This window comes from Colossoma macropomum, unplaced genomic scaffold, assembly GCF_904425465.1.
Source record: "Colossoma macropomum unplaced genomic scaffold, Colossoma_macropomum, whole genome shotgun sequence".
NCBI classification, from domain to species: domain Eukaryota; kingdom Metazoa; phylum Chordata; class Actinopteri; order Characiformes; family Serrasalmidae; genus Colossoma; species Colossoma macropomum.
This window is the reverse complement of record NW_023494785.1, coordinates 26,458,245-26,480,425: the sequence shown is the minus strand read 5'-3', so window position 1 is coordinate 26,480,425 and position 22,181 is coordinate 26,458,245. Positions and strand designations below refer to the sequence as shown.

At 39.5% G+C, this 22,181-nt stretch overlaps 2 protein-coding genes across 3 annotated transcripts; one reads left to right on the top strand and one right to left on the bottom strand.

The window, feature by feature from the left end:
- Positions 1 to 1,409: 1,409 nt before the first annotated feature.
- Positions 1,410 to 5,163, bottom strand: LOC118820429. 2 transcript variants are annotated; one of them, XM_036588778.1, is made up of 2 exons: positions 4,841 to 5,163; positions 1,410 to 4,523 (listed from the first exon to the last, which is right to left on the bottom strand). In XM_036588778.1, the coding sequence occupies exon 2, from the start codon at positions 4,483 to 4,485 to the stop codon at positions 2,830 to 2,832; it is 1,656 nt and encodes a 551-aa protein (XP_036444671.1). In that variant the 5' UTR covers positions 4,486 to 4,523; positions 4,841 to 5,163; the 3' UTR covers positions 1,410 to 2,829. The 2 variants fall into 2 exon arrangements, with proteins under 2 accessions (XP_036444671.1, XP_036444679.1); XM_036588786.1 differs by having other exon boundaries at positions 4,900 to 5,163.
- Positions 5,164 to 6,592: 1,429 nt separating this feature from the next.
- On the top strand, positions 6,593 to 21,654 carry phc1 (polyhomeotic homolog 1). The gene is made up of 15 exons (XM_036588712.1): positions 6,593 to 6,789; positions 8,240 to 8,360; positions 9,634 to 9,744; positions 10,662 to 10,739; positions 10,992 to 11,135; positions 11,673 to 11,873; positions 12,014 to 12,095; positions 12,927 to 13,885; positions 14,405 to 14,546; positions 15,255 to 15,424; positions 16,775 to 16,859; positions 16,960 to 17,047; positions 17,557 to 17,728; positions 18,016 to 18,256; positions 18,531 to 21,654. The coding sequence occupies exons 2-15, from the start codon at positions 8,241 to 8,243 to the stop codon at positions 18,680 to 18,682; spliced, it is 2,745 nt and encodes a 914-aa protein (XP_036444605.1). The 5' UTR covers positions 6,593 to 6,789; position 8,240; the 3' UTR covers positions 18,683 to 21,654.
- Positions 21,655 to 22,181: the final 527 nt, after the last annotated feature.

The window sequence follows — 22,181 nt, the reverse complement described above, 5'->3', positions numbered from 1 at the left end:
TAAAGTACACTTTGACTCTAATTTTCCATTACAATTCATCAGCATATGCCATTTAATACATTAAAAATGACCTACAGGTGGTATTAAGAAAACCTGTCACAGGTGGCTTGAAAATAAATAAAGACATTCCTTTTGTGCACTTTTAAAGGAGAGGATTCAAAGAAAATATAGACATTTCTGCTTTTGGATTACTTAAATAATGAAAACAATAACAACAACAACATGCAGTCGAAAATCATCTCTCCAAAATACTATTTTTATAAGAGAGTACAAAAATGTTCTTAACTTTCAATGTAAGTTATTGTACACTATTAGCAATAAAGGTACAGTGCAGGTACATTTTTCATTCATTAAGGTACAAACAATGTAAATGTTCCCTCAAAGGTACAACAGTGGTTTTAAGTTCCAATTGTGTACCTTAAATAAGTTTTGCCAGGTGAAAAGTACATATTTATACCCTTTCATAATCTAATGTTTTAAAACAGAACAATAATATAAAAAGTCTGGAGACGAGACGTGGAGCCAATACAACTTAGAAAATATAATTTAAATGGAGTATGGTACAATTAAGTTCCCTGACTGAAGATACTGAGATATACCTTTGAGAGAACCACTCCAGTGACACTTTTGTACCTTTTTTCTGAAAGCTTAGAAAATGTAAAGAGCAGCTGCTGTGTTTAAATGATGTGGAAAAATCAAAATCAAAATGAAGATTCATGGGTTTTTTCTGAACAGCGATGATATATACATTAGGCTGTATGCAGATAGAGACTGTACACTGATTTAGTCAGTAACTTGACCTCCTAATAGCTCTTGACATTCCATTATCTTTGTTTGCATGGCTGCTGTTCATAAACAAAGTAGTCCCTGACAAACACACATACTTCTTTCTTATTTTATTATGGCAAATTTTTTTTTATCTTGACCCATGTTCTCAACATGAGTAGATGCTCTTGATGTCCACCGTCATCTACGCGTCAAAACATGATGTTTGACCGCAGGGCTGGGGATCAGTCAAAAGGGAACTTGGCTGTTTATCAAGAGGTTACGAGCAAGGCACTTAACTTCTGATCCATCTGCTGTCATTTTTAATATGGGTGGCTTTATTCTACATAGTGGGGCTATAAAAAACCTTTCTCAATGCAGTGCTGTCTGAATTGTGACTGAATTGAAAACTGTACATAAATAAATATTTATCTTTTATTATCGTAACCAAGTTGTACTTGTAAAGTTAAAGAACAGAATGAAGATCACATCACTTCCGTTCATAAATGATGAATAATTGAGAAGTTTCATTCCAAAATACTGTAAAATGTTGGATATAACAAGTTTTAGAAAAGAAAAACATCTGAGGAATAACGGAAAACACATTTTTATATCCCTAATAAAGGTGTTATTAATCATGTATGATTTTTTTGTATGTGTAAAGCCCACAAACAATGTATATAAATAACAAATGAAAATTTTTGAAAGTGGTCTATAATGCATTTTGGAACGAAACCCTTGAATTGTCTCTAATCTCTAAGCTTTCCTGTCTTGAAAATCTTTAAAAATAATAATCTACAACACTATTACTATAGAGTACGATAACAGAATATACCAGAATATACTACTATTATGGCAGCATCCCTGTAGTCAATGATAATGCTTTTTCTGCGAATGTCTTTTTTATAGCATTTGACCTAGACTTTCATTTTTTTCAGCAAATATGTAATTGATTTAAAAGTCTCTGAAACCCCTCAGTGTGTAAATTCAGTTTTCTGACATTGTCTGTGGGGTTCCACAAGGATCCATTCTTGGACTCTTAATGTTCACATTGTATCTCAGAGAGGTTTACCAATTAATCAGAACTGTTGTTACTAGATGGTGCAGTTAATACATCTTTTCCAACTGCAACTTAAGAACTGCAGTGGAACTTACTACATGCTGCATCTATTGGCATAGAAAATGAAAGAAAGTATTAAAATACCATGAATTCACTGTTCAGTATCGACAATTGTAGCATTTCCTGCAACTTGTTTGACAGAAACTGTCCCCTTGGAATTATAAGGTTCTAACTGTTCTATCTATTCTATCTATCCTTTAGATTGACTTGCTACACTTACTTGCTCAGACAGTTCATTACAGTAGCTGGTTGCTGTGAAACCTAAAGGACACTTAAACTAATAGTTCCTATCTAAAACTGACCTCTGCACTGGACAAAGTATTTAGCACTGACCTTTATACATAAAAAGCTATGCCTTTTTGAATAAGAAAAGATGATTTGTCCTAAAACAAGAAATAAATGTCATAAAAACTAAAGTAATAAAAATAAATTTCATAAAAATATCATAAAAAGCCATTAAATTTCACTTTCTGATAATGTAGACACACTGCTACAACACCAATTTTATCTTTTTAAAAAGTTGTGAGTAACCTGTTTGTGTTCCTTGAAAATGATTGCTTCTTTTTATGTTTTGTCAGATAAAACCTTATAATTCCAAGCAGAAAGTGAGTTCTTAGGATTAGAGGGTTGTATCTGTATTTGACCTGTTCCAAAAAAACTTGTTTACAAATTTGATAAGATTTTGATTTTGTACATTTACAATACACTTAGGGTGTCTGTCATTTTCATGTATGACACAGACTTATTCCACATATCAGTTTTGCTATTTGGAATGCAAAATCTTTGAAACTCAGTATCTCAAAACTGCTCAGAATGGAGATTGAACCTTACAACTCCAAAGGGATGAGAATCAATCACGAACATTATACATCATGTAAAATCTTTCAAACACTTAATAAATATTGTTTGTTAATAATAATAGCGTAATAATAATAGCGATCTTTTCAAGGTATTTGTTCCAAGGGATCTGTCTCTTTCTGGAAGATGAGTCCAAGTACAGCCAGGAATCGAGCCAGCACCTCCTCTTGGCAGTAAACTCTCAGCTCATCGATCTGCTTGGTGTGGTCTTCCCTCAGGTAGTTCCAGCAGAAATCTCTCAATCTGCTGCTGTCGCTGTGATAATGTCTGACCACCATCACAGCCCTGACTGTAGCAGTTTGCTTCACTCTTTTCAGTATGTACATATAGGCCTGTGTTTGGTACCAGTATTCATGGGTCTCAGTAAACTGAGCTTGGCGACATCCATTGTGGGGCTTAGTGAACAGTTTGCCCACCATGTCACCAGTAGTCCCTTTACATTCAATTATGATTTTGTCTTTGTTTGGTGTACTGAATTTGTTGCTTTTAGCAGAGGCTGTCTTGTGCCTGGCCTCTGCTAGAAAGTCCAAATTTCCTGTGAGGAACCCAAATTCCACCTTGTTGCCCTTGGTGTAGGTCAGTTTGTCGTATTTTGATGTAATCTCTTTCTGTTCGTGGAAGAACTTAAGGCATTCCATTTCATCTGCTGGATTTCGGAAAAAATTTCCAAACCTCTGCGGGCCGGAAGATGCCTGGATCGAAGATTCATCAGAGTATTCCATCTTCTCAAGCTCTTGAACGTTTACCCTCACACCCTCTGTGATCTTTGCAAGATCTTCTCCCGGCTCTAAACGTTTCCAGCTCCTTGTTTTTGCTGTGGCGTACATGACAGGTATGGAGATGGGTGTGGTCCTGTATCTGTCCCTCATTCTGAACCCATGGCCACCGTTGGATGCATTTTTCGTCCATGCATCCTTCAAAGTTTCCTCAGAATCTTTAGCGTTCTCGAAAAAAATGATCCGTGAGATTTCTTGAGCATTGCCTCTCTTTTTCAGAATCAGAGCATGCTTAACCTCACGGCACCCCAGACGAGGGTTTGCAATAAACTTAAGTTTAAATTTTTCCAGGTCTTGGATGATATTTTGGGCATCCTGGATGACATTCGGATCCGCTGAGTGTTTGATGACCGTTAGATTCAACGCTCCTTTGGGCAGGTTAATTTTTAATAACTTCAGGAGAGTCAGATAGTCCTCAATTCCCAATGATTGTTTACTTCCAGTTCTCGATAGTTTTTTCTTTACCTGGTTTTCTTCCCTTGTTCCTTTTCCTGCGGCTCCTGGTCCCCTTTTAAACAGCTCACCTATCTTTTTTTCTTCCTCAGCCTTTTGAAGAATAATTTCTCCATCCCCACCTCCTTTCTTCACCTCCACTCTCTTCTTTAATTCTTCCTTTGCGACTCTTACTGTACTTTCATTTTTCTTTTTTCTCTCTACTGTCTGTCCGTTTTTCCTCTCACCTACACCTTCTTTCTCTACCTTTATTGTCAGATCAGGCTCTCTCAAAACTTTGTTGGTGTTTGGCTGGCTTCGTCTGCCGTTCTCCACATCTCCTTTCCTCCCCCTGCCTGTTACCTTATTCACCTGGATTACCTCTCTGTTCTGCTCCTCTCCTGTAGCCTTGCTCAGCCTTACCCCACCCCTTCCTACTCCTGATTTTCCAGCCTCAGCTTTTCTTCTCACCACTGACTCTTTGGCTTCTCCGGGGCTTCTTCTAGACTGACTTTGTGAAGTGTTTGACTCCATGATTTCTGTACTGAGCTTTCACCCGACACTGCTCCAATCTAAAAAAAAAAAAACAGCGGCAGAAATCCAGTGGGAGTGAATGGAAAACTGGAACATCATGAGAGGCGATAAAAAGCTGATTATGTTTATCCTCTTCCTCTAACACAGTCTTTTAAAAGAACTAACTGAATTTAAAATTCCGAAATCCAAAACAAATATGTTTTAAACAGGTCTTTTGAGTTTCTGTCACCATGTAGCTGCATTGATGTCATCACTTTCTTTGATAACATACATTTACAAAATCTAACCCTAATCACCAGTGTGTGTTTTTTCTAAAGAAACTAATTTACAATATGGGAGTCTTAAAAATACTCACTCGAATGTTCGATCAAAGTACCTGCTGAAGTCAGGTGGTGCAGGTTTTGTTGTACGCACCTGTCTGTGCTTCGTGTCGATAGAAACAGGTGAAACAGCATTTTTATCTCAGCTTATATATACACACTTAAAACGCCCAGGTAGAGCTCCTCCCATCGAGCTCCTCCACAGTATCCTCTGCTCCTTCCCTTAGACGTATTTAGTGTATTTTTCTATTTGTTTACTAATTTAGTTTTAATTCTCTGGTCTAAAGTGACAATGGACTGTAGTCTAAAGTCCTTCAGCTGATCTGATTCAAGTTTATGAGTCAGCAGGTGAAGTTACTTCCAGTTTCTATTTACAGTGAGGCTTTTATTACAGTGTTAACATATTCAGCCCTCTGCTCCAGCTGGAGAACTGCAGCAAACAACCACGCCCCCATTACAGTGTGCTGAATCGCCCGTTCACATAATTTAGAAGAAAGAAAGAAAGAAAGAAAGAAAGAAAGAAAGAAAGAAAGAAAAGCTTTCTCTTTGAAAAGGAGGACCAAAATGTACAAAATTCAAAATATTCTGGAGAGGTGTTTACATTGTTGTAAGAAAATACTATCTGGCGAAAAATGTGTTTTATTGTTGTGGCTCTGTTCAGGTGTTCCATCTCTTAAGATGTGGTTGACACAGATTTCAAATCTTCTCCCACTGGAGAAACTCACTTTTGAGATCCATCATAGATTAGATTTGATTAGATTAGATAATCCTTTATTAATCCCACAACGGGGAAATTTGCGGTGTTACAGCAGCACAGAAGACAGAGCAGCAAGAAAAAATATAAACAATATATAAAATAGAATAAACAATAAAAGTATAAAGATATATATGTATATGTACAAAGATTACAAGAAAAATATACAAAGTATTAAATTTAAATTTAGAAATGTAGAAATGTATGTATTGTAGTGAGTATTGCACGGTGAATAAAATAGCAAATAAATAAACAGTATCAAAGATTCTGCAATATCTGGTCAGCAATATTGTAAATATATGTTGGGACGTGAATTATGTTTTTGACAATTACATGTTCTTCACATCTCTGACTCTGTGCCATTTGTGTTTCATTACCTCTCAGTTTTGTGATTTCTATAGTTTACAGCACGACATCCTGTTCTTTTTTCTTCAAGAATCTTCTTTTTAATTTTTTCTTAAAAATGTCTGTTGTAATCTGCAATTTGTCTTTAATTTCATGCGAGTGATCATTTGTTATTGTAAGCATAAATATTTGAAAGTAAATTTTAAAAGAAAAAAAGGAGCAAGCCCCTTGCCAAAAAAAAAAGACATGAAACCACGCCCCTTGACCAAGAAACTACCACGCACTTCTGATATGGTCATGCCTTGGCCACACCCCCTGCAACGTCATATGAGCTCTTTTGAGGCAGACGAAGCTGAAAGCTTTGTTTATCAGTGAATATGTGTTTAACATAAAAATGTTGTTTGAGTGTTTTTGTGATTTTTAAAATTGATATTTATTTTTGTGCGTTGCACAGCCACGACCCCGAGAAACAGCATTTAAAGTGATGGGACTTCACGCGTCAAGCTGTTTTATTTAGTACTAAACTGCGGAAATAATAGTAATAATAATAACAACAACAACAACAACAACAACAACAACAACAATAATAATAATAATAATAATAATAATAATAATTTTTAAAGTCAGCTCGTGTTCTCGCGCGCTTTTGGTTTTCAGAGCCGGCCTACGTCATGGCCCACGCCGGAAAGAGCGCCGTGGTGGTGAGTGTGGAGGGGGCGGGGCTTCACCGCGCTAACGGAGCATAAACACTAAATAAACTGAAATAATAACGAATAAGTAAACAAACTCATCCGCACTGCAACTGGAAAACACGGAGTAAACACACAGAGAGGATCCAGTCACTGCCCGAGAGGAGAGAGCCGGTTCAGAGGCCGCAGATCGGAGGTAAAATGTGTGAGTGCGCCGTTTAGCTAAACAGCTAAAGGCTAACGGCTTCAGAGAGAATAAACAACGAGAGAGACGTTCATCAGTCGATAGATTTAATCAGTGAAAAGTGCATGATCAGCTTTATTGGGCTTGATTTTTCACTCAAAATGCACTAAGCATCTCTGTTCATTTTACTCGGGGTTGTTCGTTCATTCAGGCTGGATGTTCTCTCGCTTTTCCACGGTTTTCTGTTTCTGTTGTTCTCCTTAATAAAACCCGTAGGTTAACCGTTTAAATTAAGCGCAACTTTAAATCTAAATATTCACTTTATACGCTGAACATTAAGAGGCTTAACCACTCATAAACTCAGATGTTTGATACTAATCAATCTCACAATAACAAGAAGTATAACAAAAACAGTACTGATGTAGAATGATGAGAATGTTAAAGTATTCTACGGTGATGATGATGATGATGATGATGATGAGAGGTATAAGAAAATAAGATGCATGATATTGTCGATGGACCGAAACACGTCAGTGAGAATTGAGAACCGTTTCTGCTCAAAATATTCGGACAACAGATAGTTAGACACGGTGTTTCTAAAACAAGACTGAAATAAGCCGATTTTGGCATGTCTGAAGCATGAAAATACCTAAAGGTGAATTCCACCATTTTTCAAAATTTCTGTTGAATTCAGTTGCTGAAATGTACACATCAGTCATTCAGAGTGGTTTGATGTGAAATGACTCATTGTAGAGACTCAGATTACAGTGGTAGCGATAGGAACCAGGGGTCGCCATGTCTAGAGCATAAATGTAGGCACTTTATTTACTGTCCAAAACCGCCAGTGAACCTACACATGTTTTCTGAGTTTTTATATGTAATGTTGATAATGGAAAAATGTAATAAAAGTTTTCTTTGGGGACTATGTTGCCTCACAACACCCTGCATGCATTCCTCCCCTATGAATGAGTTTTAAAAAATGTACCAGAGTCTTCTCACACTGTCGTAAAACAATGTCTAAGACATGAGGAAGTGTATTCATAACCATTTCATGTAGTAACTTTCTGTGAGCTTTTAGAGGTGGATATTTGATTCTTATCACCACTGTGAACAATTCTGATTTGGTAAATTTCTCTTAAATGGAGCATCTCACACCAAACCACTCTGAATGACTTTGTTTGCATATTGAATATTTAATTATGCAGAAACTTTGTTTTACTCTCTGTTTTACTACACAACAGAAACCTAATCTTTTGTTTTATAGTGAGAAAAACTCATTTAGACTTTAGAGCTTTTTTTGTTATATAACTTAATGTTCAGGTTCAAATGTATTAATATACTGTTCTCTGTAATATTAATATTCAAGCGTATTGATACACTTAGGTAATGAGATTTGTTGTTATTAAATATAGAGTCCTGTTTTCTACTTGTCTGTGTTTTTTTCCATGTTGATTAACTCCAGCATGGAGCAAGCAGAGGAACAGGGCAACTCTGGCTCCACTAATGGCAGTGCTCCATCTGGGGGCAACTCTCGTCCCCCTCAGATCGCTCAGATGTCTCTATATGAAAGACAGGCTGTGCAGGTGAGTGTATCTCTAATGCAGTCACAACACTGATGCAGTGTTAACATGCAGAAAGTTACCCCTGCGTAACTCTTGCTGCTTTTTATATAAAGTGTAGGTTATTTGCTTGCACAGTCACATTGATCAGAGTTCAGGTTTCTGCATTAATGCAAAGAGACAAAAAGTGACTTGACATATAAATGACTAATGCGATTGGAAAATATGGTGACAGTTTCTTGGGTTCTGCCTGGTAAGAGTGAAACTGGAAAGTTTATTCCTTAGTCAGCAGCACACACATAATTTTAGTTCCTTGGCGATGGTTTCAGAATGGTGTCTGTGGGATTGTTATGGACTCAACGTTGGCAGCCTCAAAAATGGAGTGAGATTGTAAGTGGTTGCTGTTTAAATGGAGGTTAACACCAGTGCTGGCAACAAGAAACACAGAAATACATTCTTCGCTGAGAATTCTTTGCAAGTTTCTGATGCATGACAAATTTACTAATACAAAATGTTAAAAAAGCGATAACAGAAAGATTTTTTATCATGGGAAAATATGTTTGGAACGATATGTTTAACAGATACAGTGCAAAATGGATTGAATACATTGCTTCTGTTCTTGGTAATGTATTTATTTAATAAATCATCAAGGATGCTTATATAACTATTGCTGCAAACATCTCCCCCAAATTCTGTAAATCGTTCTGAGTTAGGAAAAAAAATGCTATGATAAGGGCCTTGTTTCAGTCTATTTGTCATCCTCATAACTGTGTGAATGAAAACTGACTGATAATCAAATGTTCATAATGTTAAGAAAAGCATATCTCTTGTTCTTAAAGACATCCCTCCTAAATTCTCAAACTTAGTACATTCTAATGCTTATTATTCAGTACATGGAAAACAGTACAAACTGTCTGAGACAGCAAGAAATGGATGTTTGTGTCCTCCGTTGAGTTCTGGGCATTTAAGTGGCTTGTGACAGTCTTGTATAGATGATGTTAATGGCAATCACATCTTTTCCAATAAGCAGTTAAATGGAAAAAACAAAAAGGTGATAAGTAATGCACAGTTTTCACTGTTCAGCCACTTGCTTTCAGTTACTTTTACCATCTGTTCTGATTTCTGTGGGCAAACCAAACCTACAACATACTCAGTCAGCTGACTGTGAAGGTTATAACCCCTCACTGTCTTTAGCTGACTGTTTTAAATTATGTGTGTGTCTGTCATCTGTTGTATGATATTTATAGTAGAATAGAGCTGATCTGAGTTGAAATACGATGTGTGTGTGTGTATGTAGGCACTCCAGGCTCTTCAGAGGCAGCCCAATGCAGCACAGTATTTCCAGCAGCTCATGCTGCAGCAGCAGATCAACAGTGCCCAGCTCCACAACCTCGCCGCTGTGCAGCATGTGAGTCTGCACAATTATTGTGATTAAAAAATATCATTGGGATTCAGATTCAGTGACAGACCACTTGTGAGTGTTACAGATCCTTATTTTATAGCTGGCATTCTCCCTCATATAACTTTACTAGCTTCTATTATTACTTAATAATTTATACCGATATTAAAATTCTGCACCGATGACCTAGTGGTTCTCTGCATTCATTTGGTTTGACACCTAAGTACTGTCAAACTGACATTTTGGCAACCTTTTTGTTCCTTTAACTCGTCACTGGAGAGTAGATCTCATGTACTGAAGTTTCTTTGTTTCATTTGTATACTCCACAGAATTTGTTGCCAGACTGAAAATCTACTTTATCATCTAAGTGGTGTTCAAAATATGCATGTGTAAAATTAATTAGATGGTGAGGTCTTTTTGCACTTAACTGCATCCTATACAGTCGTCTCTAATGTATACATTTTTGAACTCACGATAAAGTAGAATGATTGTACAACGGGAATGGTTAAATAAGTGCATGTGTTATGAAAGAGAACATAAGAACGCTCTTTTACATAATTTCAGCATGCACTCCTCAAAAATGAAAAACCTTGACTGCAAAGGTCCTTTTTTTTCAAACAGGAACAAGAGAAAAACAGGTAAAAATAGTTAAATAAATAAGATAGTGATTAGAAGATATCCACTCAGCCACTTGTTGCTGTGCAGTTTATTCATGTATTATATGCTGGTTATAATATGTGCAGCTGTTGAGTGTTCTAGAAGTGATATATGCAGCCTATAGATACTGTAGCTGATTTGATGCTGGCTGCATGGCTTTATATGACATCAGAAGTAGCAACCTCTAGCATCAGCCTGACACTGCAGAAAAGAACTGCATTTTACCAGTTCAGGACCAGATTCAGGTTTACTCTGCTTGTATCTTCCAGGCCACCCTTGCTGCCAGTCGCCAGTCCAGTTCCCCTAGCAACAGCGTCTCTGCTGCCACCAGCACGGCTCAGTGCACGGTAAATCTTTAAGAAGTGATGTTGCAGGGCTGAAACTCTCACTGTAGCGCACACCTGCAGATAATATGCAGAAAGGGCTATTTTTGTAATGTGCTTTCTGTTAAATGAATGTTTTTTGTTTTTGTAAACAACATGAGGAGATTCTCGTCATGGTGTTAATCGTGGTGTTGTGTACTGTTGAGGCATTCAGTGTTGTGATTGATGTTGATTAGGCATGTGTTTATACTGACTGGTCTAGTATTTCTCAAACAGGTCAACTTAAGCACCACCTCTGGGGGCGGGACCATGACGAATCCGCGGCCAATGGGTCCTGCAACGTCTGCAACGTCGACAGCTCTTAGCCAGTCAGTGTTACTGGGAGGGAACTCAGCTGGGCAGGGTCAGATGTACCTGAGAGTAAGTTTTTAGTACACATTGAGATCTGTCAGCTTCATTTTGTTATGAAGTTACTCAAGCCTTTGTAATTTTGCTATTTGGAACATGTAATAATGTATTTATGACACTGTCACAACATAAGCATAATTATAGAATTATAAAAAGGTCCCAGAATTAAAGGAAAATTCCCCTTTCTAATAATTAAAAGGTTAATGATTAAATGGTGAAGATGTAAACAAAGTAAGTTTGAATGGTTTGATGCTTCCTTCTAGAGAAAAGTGCTACGTTCTAGAGAAAACTGTTCACAGTGTTGGTGATAGGAACCAGACGTCAGAAGAGTTTAATGCCCCTGAAAGCTCACTCATAGCATATTATTACATGAAATAGTTATACTCTGCCTGATGCCCAAGACGTTGTTTTACGATTGTTTTACAATAAAGTTTTGGGCTATATATATATTACATATAAAAACTCAGAAGACGTGTAGATACACTGGTGGTTTTGGATAGCAAATAAAATGGTTATATTTGCTATATCTTTCTTTTTTCTTTTCTACAGGTGAACCGCTCTCTCAGGGCTCCTCTTGCCCCTCAGCTCATCTTCATGCCTGGTGGCACAACAACAGCTGCTGTGGCAACAGTTACCCAGCAACAGCCCCAGCAGCAGCAGCAACCCCAACAACAACAGCAACAACAACAGCAGCAGCAGCAGCAGGAAGTCCCTCCCACATCATCAAGTAACCAGTCAGACAATGATCAGGTAAGACTGACATCTGTTCCATTCAGAGGTTACTAGGGTGTTAATGAAAGTCTGATGGCCATTTTTGAGCTATTTTTCGTTCTTGAGTTTGTCATGGTTCTTGCTATGCTCACCTCTGCCTGCCCCATCCCTGTCTACAGGTCCAGAACCTGGCCATGCGCTGTGTGTCCACCCCCCGTGTGGCTGCTGTCAAGACTGAGTTTCCTGACAAGAAGGACACTGGTAAGGGCTTTTTCTTTAGAACGGTTCAATGAGTGATCAGTAAATGTGGCCAGTGTGACCAAGGAGTACTCTTTGCTTGACCTGTCAGACTTTACTCTGTTAGTGATTTACTTTTTAGTTTAAGCACTTCTGTCTGGGGCCGCAATGTTTAGTCAATTGATTGAAGTTGATTTTGTCAGTGCGTTGTAGGCTAAAAAGTGCATTATAACATTTCATATGACATACTGTCTTTCCGAGAGATTGCAACACACTACAGAACTCTCTGTATCACTGTTGTTTTGTACCTTAAAAGAAGAAATTGTCTGTCACAAAAACAGAATTTGAATGATGGTCGCAGCAAAGTGAGAGAAGCTGAAGAAGGCAAGACGTAGAATGCCCAAAGTGTAGGAGTTTTTCATCCGCAAAAGTAGCAACATGGCACAGCATAATGCAAAGCAGAGATGGCGTCTACTACATCTTCCGGTGGTTAGTTGCTCCTTCCTACAGCACAGACTCATTTCTTATTCTGTATACCTGGTTTCATTGCTCACCAGGCCGGAATGACCCAACTCTGTTTTGTTCCACAAACAACCAGTATTCCCATGTTCACCATGGTGACAGCAGTGGAAAAAGGCGGAGCAGGGGTGTGCCTTAAATCAGCCCAAAGTGCCCTCCCTGTATCTCAGATGCAGACAGAATGCAGCGATGAATCAGAGCGGCTTTTTCTCCATGGGTCGCTCTGCTGACGGGCAGGATATCAGCAGCACAACTTGTGTGTAGAGTGAATTATTCTCTAACTTTCTCTCTTTCTCTCTCCTGATCTCTCTCTCTCTATTTGTCTCTCTCTCTCAGGGTCATTCTCTCTTGGTCAGACTCAGCCACAGCAGCAGCAATTTGGTCAGTCAGCGCAGCAGATCTCAGCCCAACCCCAGCAGCTCGCCAGCACCAAGCTTGCCACCTTCAGCTCCACCAGTAACGCCACGCTGACCGGCATCAGCATCAAAGCCCCAAACTCAGCCACGCTGCCCGCCCAACAGCCCGGCGGCGCTGCCTCTGCTACTCCCTCATCCTCTGCGTCCTCTCCCTCGCTCCCGCTGTCCCAGCTTCTGCTGTCTCCGTCCGGACTATGCCAGGCACGGGGCGTGACTGCACCTGCTGCCACAGTTACACATATCTTGGTGCCCACCTCCAATGTGCCCACTTCTTCCCAGGGTTACCCCGTAGGCTCTGTGGCCCCCAAATCCAACATGGCGGCTCAGACTCTTGTGGTGCAGCCGCTGCAGCAGTCTGGAGGAAACCTAGGCACAGAGAAGGTGGCGCATGGGACAGGACCAGTGCCTATTCAGCCCAAAACGGCCCAGAGTCATCGGCTGCCCACGCAGATTCCCCCACGCCACCCTCCCCCGATCCTACCTGCACCACCCAGCAGCGGGCAGACGACGCACCACCCGCCCCATGTTCCGGTCCAGCTGGTGGGAGCCAGACAAGGGCCACTGGGGAACTCTTTAGCTGTGGCTCAGGCCCGCAGCTGCTGCTCCCACCAGGACGGCGCAGCCGCTGCTGCCGTCACCATCAACAGCTCCGCCGGCAACGTGGTCACCATGGTGACAGCAGTGGAAGCAGGCGGAGCAGGGGTGTGCCTTAAATCAGCCCAAAGTGCCCTCCCTGTATCTCAGATGCAGACCAATCAGAATGCAGCGTTGAATCAGAGCGGCTCTTCCTCCATGGGTCAGTCTGCTGACCGGCAGGATAGCAGCACCACAGGGACCTCTGCTGAAGACTCTGTGTTTGAGCAATCTGGTACATCCCAGGTTAGTATTAAAAGATCTGCTGAACTGAATTGGTACCAGAAAAGTAAATTCAAATCAGACCTGTCACGCATTATCTGAGTTCAGTGCACACTTTCTCCGACTTGCTTTAGGTGTGAATATCAGCTCCTTTTTTTGTTTTTCTTTGTAAGTAATTTTACAACTCTTTTCAAACTTGACAACACATTCTGCAGATCTGTTTATTGTGAGAAAATCAATTTTTACTGCTGTTTGTGTCAAACAAAATTATCGTCAGGTAAAAACAGTAGCTTGTAGGAGCTGCTCTGCAACTTCTAGGCCAGCAATTTTATGAACCTCTATGAAGTGTATGTTATGCTCATTTGTAAAAGTGGGAAAAAATTGACTTAAAACATGACAAGACAGAAGGGCTTGTAGGACACGTATCTGTTCTTTTACAGATGACTTAAAGCGCTTCAGAAACGTCAGTTGGCTTTTATATTTTAAATCTCAAATATTTTAAATCATGCAGCTGGCTCTTTAGATCTCTTTTTTCTGTCCTAGACAAAGCCTGTGATTGGCTCCTTGAAGAGGAAATCAGAATCGGATGTAACCAACGAGATGTCAGCAGACGCTTCTGCCCATTGCTGTCCGTCAATAACAGACTCTGCCCCTCCTCTTTCTCCAGCTCCTTCATTGGACACTGGTGAGGGTAATGATGTATGATTATGGCTAGTGAAAATTCTTGACTAATAATGAAACCAATATTCACACTCAGCTGAATAAAGAAAGAAGGGGTTCGTTTTATATGCAACACCACAACATATAAAACGTGATTCTGAAGTTTCTCCAGCAGAGGGCTCTCTTTTTAGCACTCAAGTTAATGTTTGTCATTCAGAGAAGAAACAGCCATGAACCCCAGCAGGATCTAACAAACGCATGTGTTTTCAGTAACAACTTTGAAAAGGAGAGGTAAACAAATTCACTGTTTAGCTGCAGCTCACACTAGAAACAGTTAACAAGCATAATTTTTAATTACTGTTTCTAAATTTTAATTTTCAGTTTTTTTTTATTTTATTTTTTCTATAAAATTCAGATGAGTTTTTAGCAATAGATTTTGACACTTCATTGTCGACCCATTTAACCTTTCGTGTTTTTGAGGCCAAAAATATTTGGCCTTTTCTCTTTCTCCCGAACACAGAAAGTTGATTTGACTGTTTTTAGTGGCTAAAATTTTGGAGCATATTTATGGCAGACAGTCTGAGAGTGATTATCTTCTGTGTTTTATGGTACATTTATTCTGACATCTCTCTCTCTCTCTCTCTCTCTCTCTCTCTCTCTCTCTCTCTCTCTCTCTCTTTTCTTTCTCTCTCTCGCTCTCTCTCTCTTTCTCTGTATCTTTGTCTCTCTTCAGCTCCAGAGGTTGCATTCAGCACTCCACCAACTCTCTCTCTGCCTCTGCCTCTGCCTCGAGGCGGGGTTCAAGGCGATCGAGCCCCTCTTCCACAGGCTGTGGTTAAACCGCAGGTGCTCACTCACCTCATTGAAGGATTTGTTATCCAGGAGGGAGCAGAACCTTTTCCTGTGAGTCTCTCCTCTCCTGCTTCTGGAGATGTAGTGCTCTGCAGTTGACCAGCTCTAATCTTACAGACACAGTACTAGTGATCAGATGTCTTTATAGTCCATGATCAGATTAATTAGGGCTATTAGAATAAAGTTGAAACAACCTGCATTTCTGGAAAGCTGTTTTTAGAAAATGTCTGTTATAGAAGAAGCTATAAAGTAAAACTGAATTGTATTGAATGAAATTAAAAATGTAATTCAGTTATGAAGTTAAATCTGTGAATCTTAGATGTGTGGTAAAGTATGAGGACAAAGTGTACAGCTACAAAATGGTAAACATGTTAGTGAGGTATTGTTAGTTTAAGCATTCCTTTGAATATATTTACAGTGTTGTGAAAAAGTATTTGCCCCTCACCCAATTTCTTATATTTTTGCTAATTTGTCACATTTAAATGTTCCAGGCCATCCAACAAATTTTAATATAAGATAAAGACTCAACTGCGCTTGAGCTTTAAGTCACAAACTCATGGGCAGACATTCTGCTTGAGGATTTTCTGATAGAGAGCAGAATTTGTGGTTCTATCAATTATGACAAGGCGTCCAGGTCCTGCAGAAGCGAAGCAGCCCCAGACCATCAAACTACCACTACTATATTTGACTGTTGGTATGATGTTCTTATGGTGGATCGCAGTGTTAGGGGGACCCATGTCTTCCAGAAAGTTCCACCTTTGACTAATCAGTCCACTAAATATTATCCCAAAAGACTTAGGGGTCATCTAGATGTTTTTTGGCAAATGCAAGATTAGCCTTTGCATTTTTATTTGGTCAACAGTGGTTTGCACCTTGCAACTCTCCCATGAATGGCATTTTTGCCCAGTGCCTTTCTTATTGTGAAGTCGGGTACATTGACCATAACTGAGGTAGGTGAGCGCTGCAGTTCTTTAGGTGTTCTTCTGGGTTCTTTTGTGACCTCATGGATGAGTCGTCGATGCACTCTTGGTGAAATTTTGGTAGTCTAGCCACTCCTAGGAAGGTTTACTACTGTTCTAAGTTTTCTCTGTTTGTGGATAATGGCTCTCACTGTCATTACTTTGAGTCCCAGAGCCTTAGCAATGGCTTTGTAACCCTTTCCATACTGATGGATTTCATTGACTTTGTTTCACATCTGTATTTGAATCTCTTTAGAATGTGGCATCATGTGCTGCTTTTTGCGACCTTCTAACCTGATTCACATTGCCAGAACGGAAAAAAATGGGAAGGGCAAATACTTTTTGACAGCACTGTATATGTGGTATTTATGAATGATACTCACATAAAGGTGCAGAGGCATGTGAGCTGGGTCTACATGTGAAACATGACTTTTGACCACAGGTGACTGGTCCAGTAAAAGAGCGGACAGAAGGCGTTCCTGTTGCTATGCCTCTTGCAATGCAGTCTGAAAATAGTGCCCCCTCTGGTGAGTGTGTGCCAAGCGCTGGTTCTTGGTTGGGAATGTGTATGTTGTGGTCCTGCCTGTGAAATTGAAGCTGACTTTCTACATTCATCTTCATTCACAGTGTTGAAGTGTGAGTTCTGTGAGAGCTTTGCTCCTGCCAGCCAGTTCCGAGGGTCTAAACGCTTCTGCTCCAAAACCTGTGCTAAGAGGTACTGCAGTGAGTTTTATTAAAGCATGAATAAGCATTGGCTGGTGGTGCCGAGTGCAGTCAGTACCATATTTGTGTCTGTAAAAGAGGAGTTATTTATGATTGGAAAATTAGGAGTTAAGAGTTTGTTTTGTGAAAAAGAAAAACATCCTTTACATTTTTGCCATATTGTTCTCATTTTCTGTTATCAAAACATACCGGAAAAAACAAACTCAGGACTGTCAATACAGAATTCAGTTTGAATGTTAACATAATTCTTTATGTTCCTGTTATGTAATTAATTACATAATTGTGTAATTACATTTACATAATACAGCAAAATGATAAAAACAGGTCTAGACTTCTAAGGCTTATTTGTTGTGCCTTTCAATTTCAGGAACAAGTAACCAGTTTTAGTATCTACTTTTCCACATCAATTCCTAAACGTCATGTGTACAGACTTTTATTGGAAATACAACCACCAGCCTTTCACTAGAAAGGAGCCTGTTCACCTACTGGCGACTTTTGCAGGTATAACGTGAGCTGCAGCCATCACTTCCGCACTAGCCGAGGCCGCAGTGGTGGAGAGCAGCAGCCACCAGCCGCCGTGGTGCAAGATAGCATTGCCAGGCGTAGAGGTCCTCGCAGGAGTAGCTCGGAGATTGCCTGTGCTAAAATAGCAGGCAGACACCTTTCAGTAAAGGTGAGTGCTGAACGATGGACTGCAAGAGGGAGAAAAAAAATATGGCTAACAACTGTTATATACTTTTTACTGGAGGGACACACTTTAATTCCTCACCCTGATAGCTAGATCAATTAAAATAATAAGTCTTATGATTATTAGGGTTAGGATTGTTAGTGACAGCTTTAAATTTTTTATTTTTATCTTCAATTTTAGCCTTAATAGATAAGATTCTTGATTTAATTGTTAAAATAAATTACTTAATTCTCTCTCTCTCTTTCTCTCTCTCTATCCATTCTTTCTCTCAGTGCCGTTCGGAGTCCAGTCGTTCAGAGGACATGTCCAGCTGTGAGGGAGAGGAAGAGGAGGAGGACTCTCTCTCCCTCTCTCCAAGCTCCTCCTTCTCTTGCCCTCGCCCCACCCACTGCGGCCCTCAGTTGGACGACACTACTCAAGGCAGCCTCCCATTGGATGGGGACCACTTCCTATCTGCTAGCCCTGCCCACTGGAGTGTGGAGGAAGTGTGTCGGTTCATTTCCTCTCTACAAGGTGAGTTTTCCAATCTACGACTGGTAGATGGTAGTCAGGCCTCGTTTGCGCACTGCATTGTCCATAAGGGTACTGGTCATGTTATATCTGATGTAATTAGATGACTAGATGGCTAGTTGACAGCTGCCCACAGTGTCTCGGCTGATCGACTACAACTTGGGTAAAAGGACAGCTGTGTAAATGATATTGTTTGCTAAACCATTGTTTTAATGGTTTTCACTATCACACTATCACACCATCTGACCTCATTCTCCTCTCTGACATGCACTTCCAGGCTGCGAGGACCTGGCAGGTCAGTTCCTGTCTCAGGAGATTGACGGACAGGCACTGCTTTTGCTCAAAGAGGAGCATCTGATGACCACCATGAACATCAAACTGGGCCCTGCCCTCAAGATATGTGCTTCCATCAACAACCTGAGAGACTGAAGAAGGAAGGGGAGGAGGGGAGGGGGTGGAAAACGTTTTCTTTCCTTTACCAGCATAACAGACATGATGTAGGATGAGGAGAGCGGGCAGTAGTGTCTGAGTGACAGGGAGGAGAATTCTTTTAGCCTTTATCAGTTAGGTTACAGTGGAAGAGTGACCTCTGTTAGAGACTTATAAAGATGACCCAGAATTATGGGGCTTTCAGACTTTTTCAGTCATATGTCACATGGTCCTAAATCAGGTGTCAGCTGACTTTCAGCTACACCGCCATGGTGTAACAGGAGTTTGGCATGTTGATTCTACCAGTAGTACACTCCTAAAAATAAAGGTTGTTTAATGGTTTTTGGCTTACATGTACAACACTAGGACAAAACTTTAATTGGAGTAGAACTTTTACAACTTTACATTATAAGGAGGTTTTTTGAACTTGTTCTTGAAGGAACCAGAAGTGGTTTCTCTATGGCATTGCTCCAAAGGCCCACCTTTATTTTAAAGAGTGTAGCTTGTAGCTTGTGTTAGGTAAGATATGAAGGAAGGGATCCTGGTGGGGAGATTTAGGTTTGGACCTTTGACAGCTTCCACAGGGAGAGTGGCTTCACAGGGCAGAGAGAGAGAGAGAGAGGAGGAAGAGGTAGATTATTCAGATTGGAATGGGAGCTGATTTGCAGTGACTTTCCTGGATGTTGAATATGCTAATACCTTTTTTTTTATATATATATATATTTGTCATGTGAGTTGAAGCGATGATGTATGAATGTGTGATGTAGAAAGACTCTCGGAGGATGACTGTGGGGGTTTGTGTTCGTCACTTATGTCAAAGAAATGTAATCGGCGTGTGATTGTTGATACGATGACTGAAGGTAGTTAGTTTTACCCTTATAGTGCAGCTGACCAGTAGAGTCAGACCCTGACTAAGTTGCCTTACTCTGTACGGTAGTGCTTTGTGTAGTGTTATGGGCGTGGGTGATTTCTTCCCACAGCGGCTGCAGTTTCCACAATGTCACTCGATGCATACAGAATTAAAGCAATTGTTTGGCAAAAAAAATCAAATTTCCACAAATTTTTGCCCATACCCCAAATTAAGTTGATCATTGATCAGCTAAGACATGTTTGTTTCTTTAATTTTGCAATGGAGCTGCGAAGCTAATGGAGCTAACATGTAATGGAAGCTTACATCCACCGCTTAGCATCATGCAAACATGATGTCATCCTTAAGTCATCCTTTGCCTCAGACCGCATGGAATTGTTAAATAATGTCAAATACACTTGCTTATGTGGTTTCTATCACTGGCATGGCGTGGCTACAACTAGGGATGGGCAATATAGCAAAACATAACATTACAAAACTTTAAGACCATGTCACAAAACACAATAAGCACTAGTGCTATTTCAGGGGAGGACTGAAGGGGGACACATTCATTCCACTTTTTGAAATTATGCAAGCTCTTTTTGGGGGTCACCAAATTAAAGCTTTAATTGTTGTTTTGTTTAGTTATAGACAGCAGTGACAAAAAGTAGCACTAACCTGCCCTGGAATTATTTTCAACACTTCTTTACTATTATTGTTTGTTGACACAGCAGTTATTAATAGTCCTTTCTTTTGGGGTTTTGGGGTATTTTGTAAAAATATTTTTAATAACATGCAGAAAATTCTAAGAATTTTATTTTATTTTTTTAAAGCCTTTGTAATAGGCCACAAAGCTGAGTACTTGTAATTGCAGGCATATTTTATTTACTCATTTTGGATTTAATTGCTGTATGTAAACTATAGCCACCTGACATTGCTTGCCTCATTTGTCAGACACCCCTGATAATATGCACAATCACAGTATTTTGATAACTGGGAGGCAGCAAAAAAAAACAGTAGTGCCATAATTTAAAAATACTATCAAAAACTATGTGTACAGATGATTTTTCTGCAATATTTTACACACTCCACTGCACTAAATCCAGTTAAAGATGCCTAACTATGCTCTCTTTGTAATAAAGTGCTGTAAGTGTTCATTAAGTGATAAAGATATCTACAAGATGCTTAGATAAGCATATTCTCGTGTGATGTAATTCATCATAGTAACGATAAATGTTGTCATATTCCCTGTTTCTAGCTGCTACTGCTGTTTTTAGCTGTGCAACACAATTCTATCCGTTTATTTAGATTAAATTTAGTATATTATACAGTGTCTGAGTTTGTCATTCAAGTCTGTTTGAGATTACTATGTGAGTCTTAGGTCTTAATAACTCAGTGCTGTTCGTATGTGATTATTTTAATTGGTGGGATATAAGCTTGCATTGCTTGTTTGCAACATTAGCCATGTAGCTGTAAAACTATAGATATATATAACTATATGTCTCGGCTGATCAAAACATTTTGGGTAAGGCAAAAAATCAGTTTGATTTTTTGCCAAACTATTAATTTAAGCAGTAAAACATGGTCAGACTGTTACTGTGGCACTTTTTTACTGTTTTATCTCCAGGATCAGGTCATTTTAATCTCGTCTTTGAATGCTGGTCAATGGAGAGGTGGGGAAATGCAGCCGCTGTGAAGGAAGACAGTGAGTAAAGAGATGCTCTGCATTTTATCTCGCTAGTCAGTATTAAGGAATGTTTTTTTTTTTGTATTGGAAGATGTTGAAAGGCGTCGGGTGCGCCATTGCCCAATCATAGATTTTAAGACAAGACTATTTTTTTCTCTACAGTAGCTGATTTTAGGATTTTTTTTTTTTCATTTGTACTGAGAAACAAGAATCATTATTTTTCTTTTAGGGGTGGGGGGGGGTGTTCATTTTAAACTTTAAGTAGGTAAGTATCAGTTTGACCTGCAAGCTTTGCAGTACCTGTGTGCAGGTATGATGGAGACAGAGAGGGACACACCTGGAATGGCTCAAGGGGGGTCGTGAGCTGGCCAAAGCCGTTATAGTGGGCTAGTTTCTTTGTATCCAGATATACCAATAAAACAGGTGCTAAAACAATGATTTCTGCTGTCTGTTGTGTTTTTCTCTTGTTGGTCTAGAACAAGTACCCTCTTTGTGAGAAATCTCAAAGTGCTCTGTGATTTGCCACCACACCAAACCCACAGTAGCCCTAACAACACAAGAGAACAGGAACTTTGCTACCATTTACAGCAGTATGGTGTGCTTTAGAGCTACACAGTAGATTATGAAGTAAAGCATTAAACATAGCTCAGTGTAAAACCTTACTTATCATATGCGGTACATGACTAAAACAGAACATTTCGTGTATTAGTGTATTTAATGTATTTCATGTGTTTACTGAGTTTCATGTACTTTTCGAATTCCACCAGTTTTTAAAGTTTCTGCATAACTCCTTGAGATGTAAAGAATTGTTTTTAGTATTTTCGAATGACAAAGTCAATGAAGAAGGAATCTTGTGCTCCATTCAGTTTTAGTTGTTCACATTTAATCTCTAAATCCTTATTAAGGCAGTCTAATTTCTTTCTGTTCTGTTGGCTCAATGTGAACTTCAGTTCTATTTTAGTTAT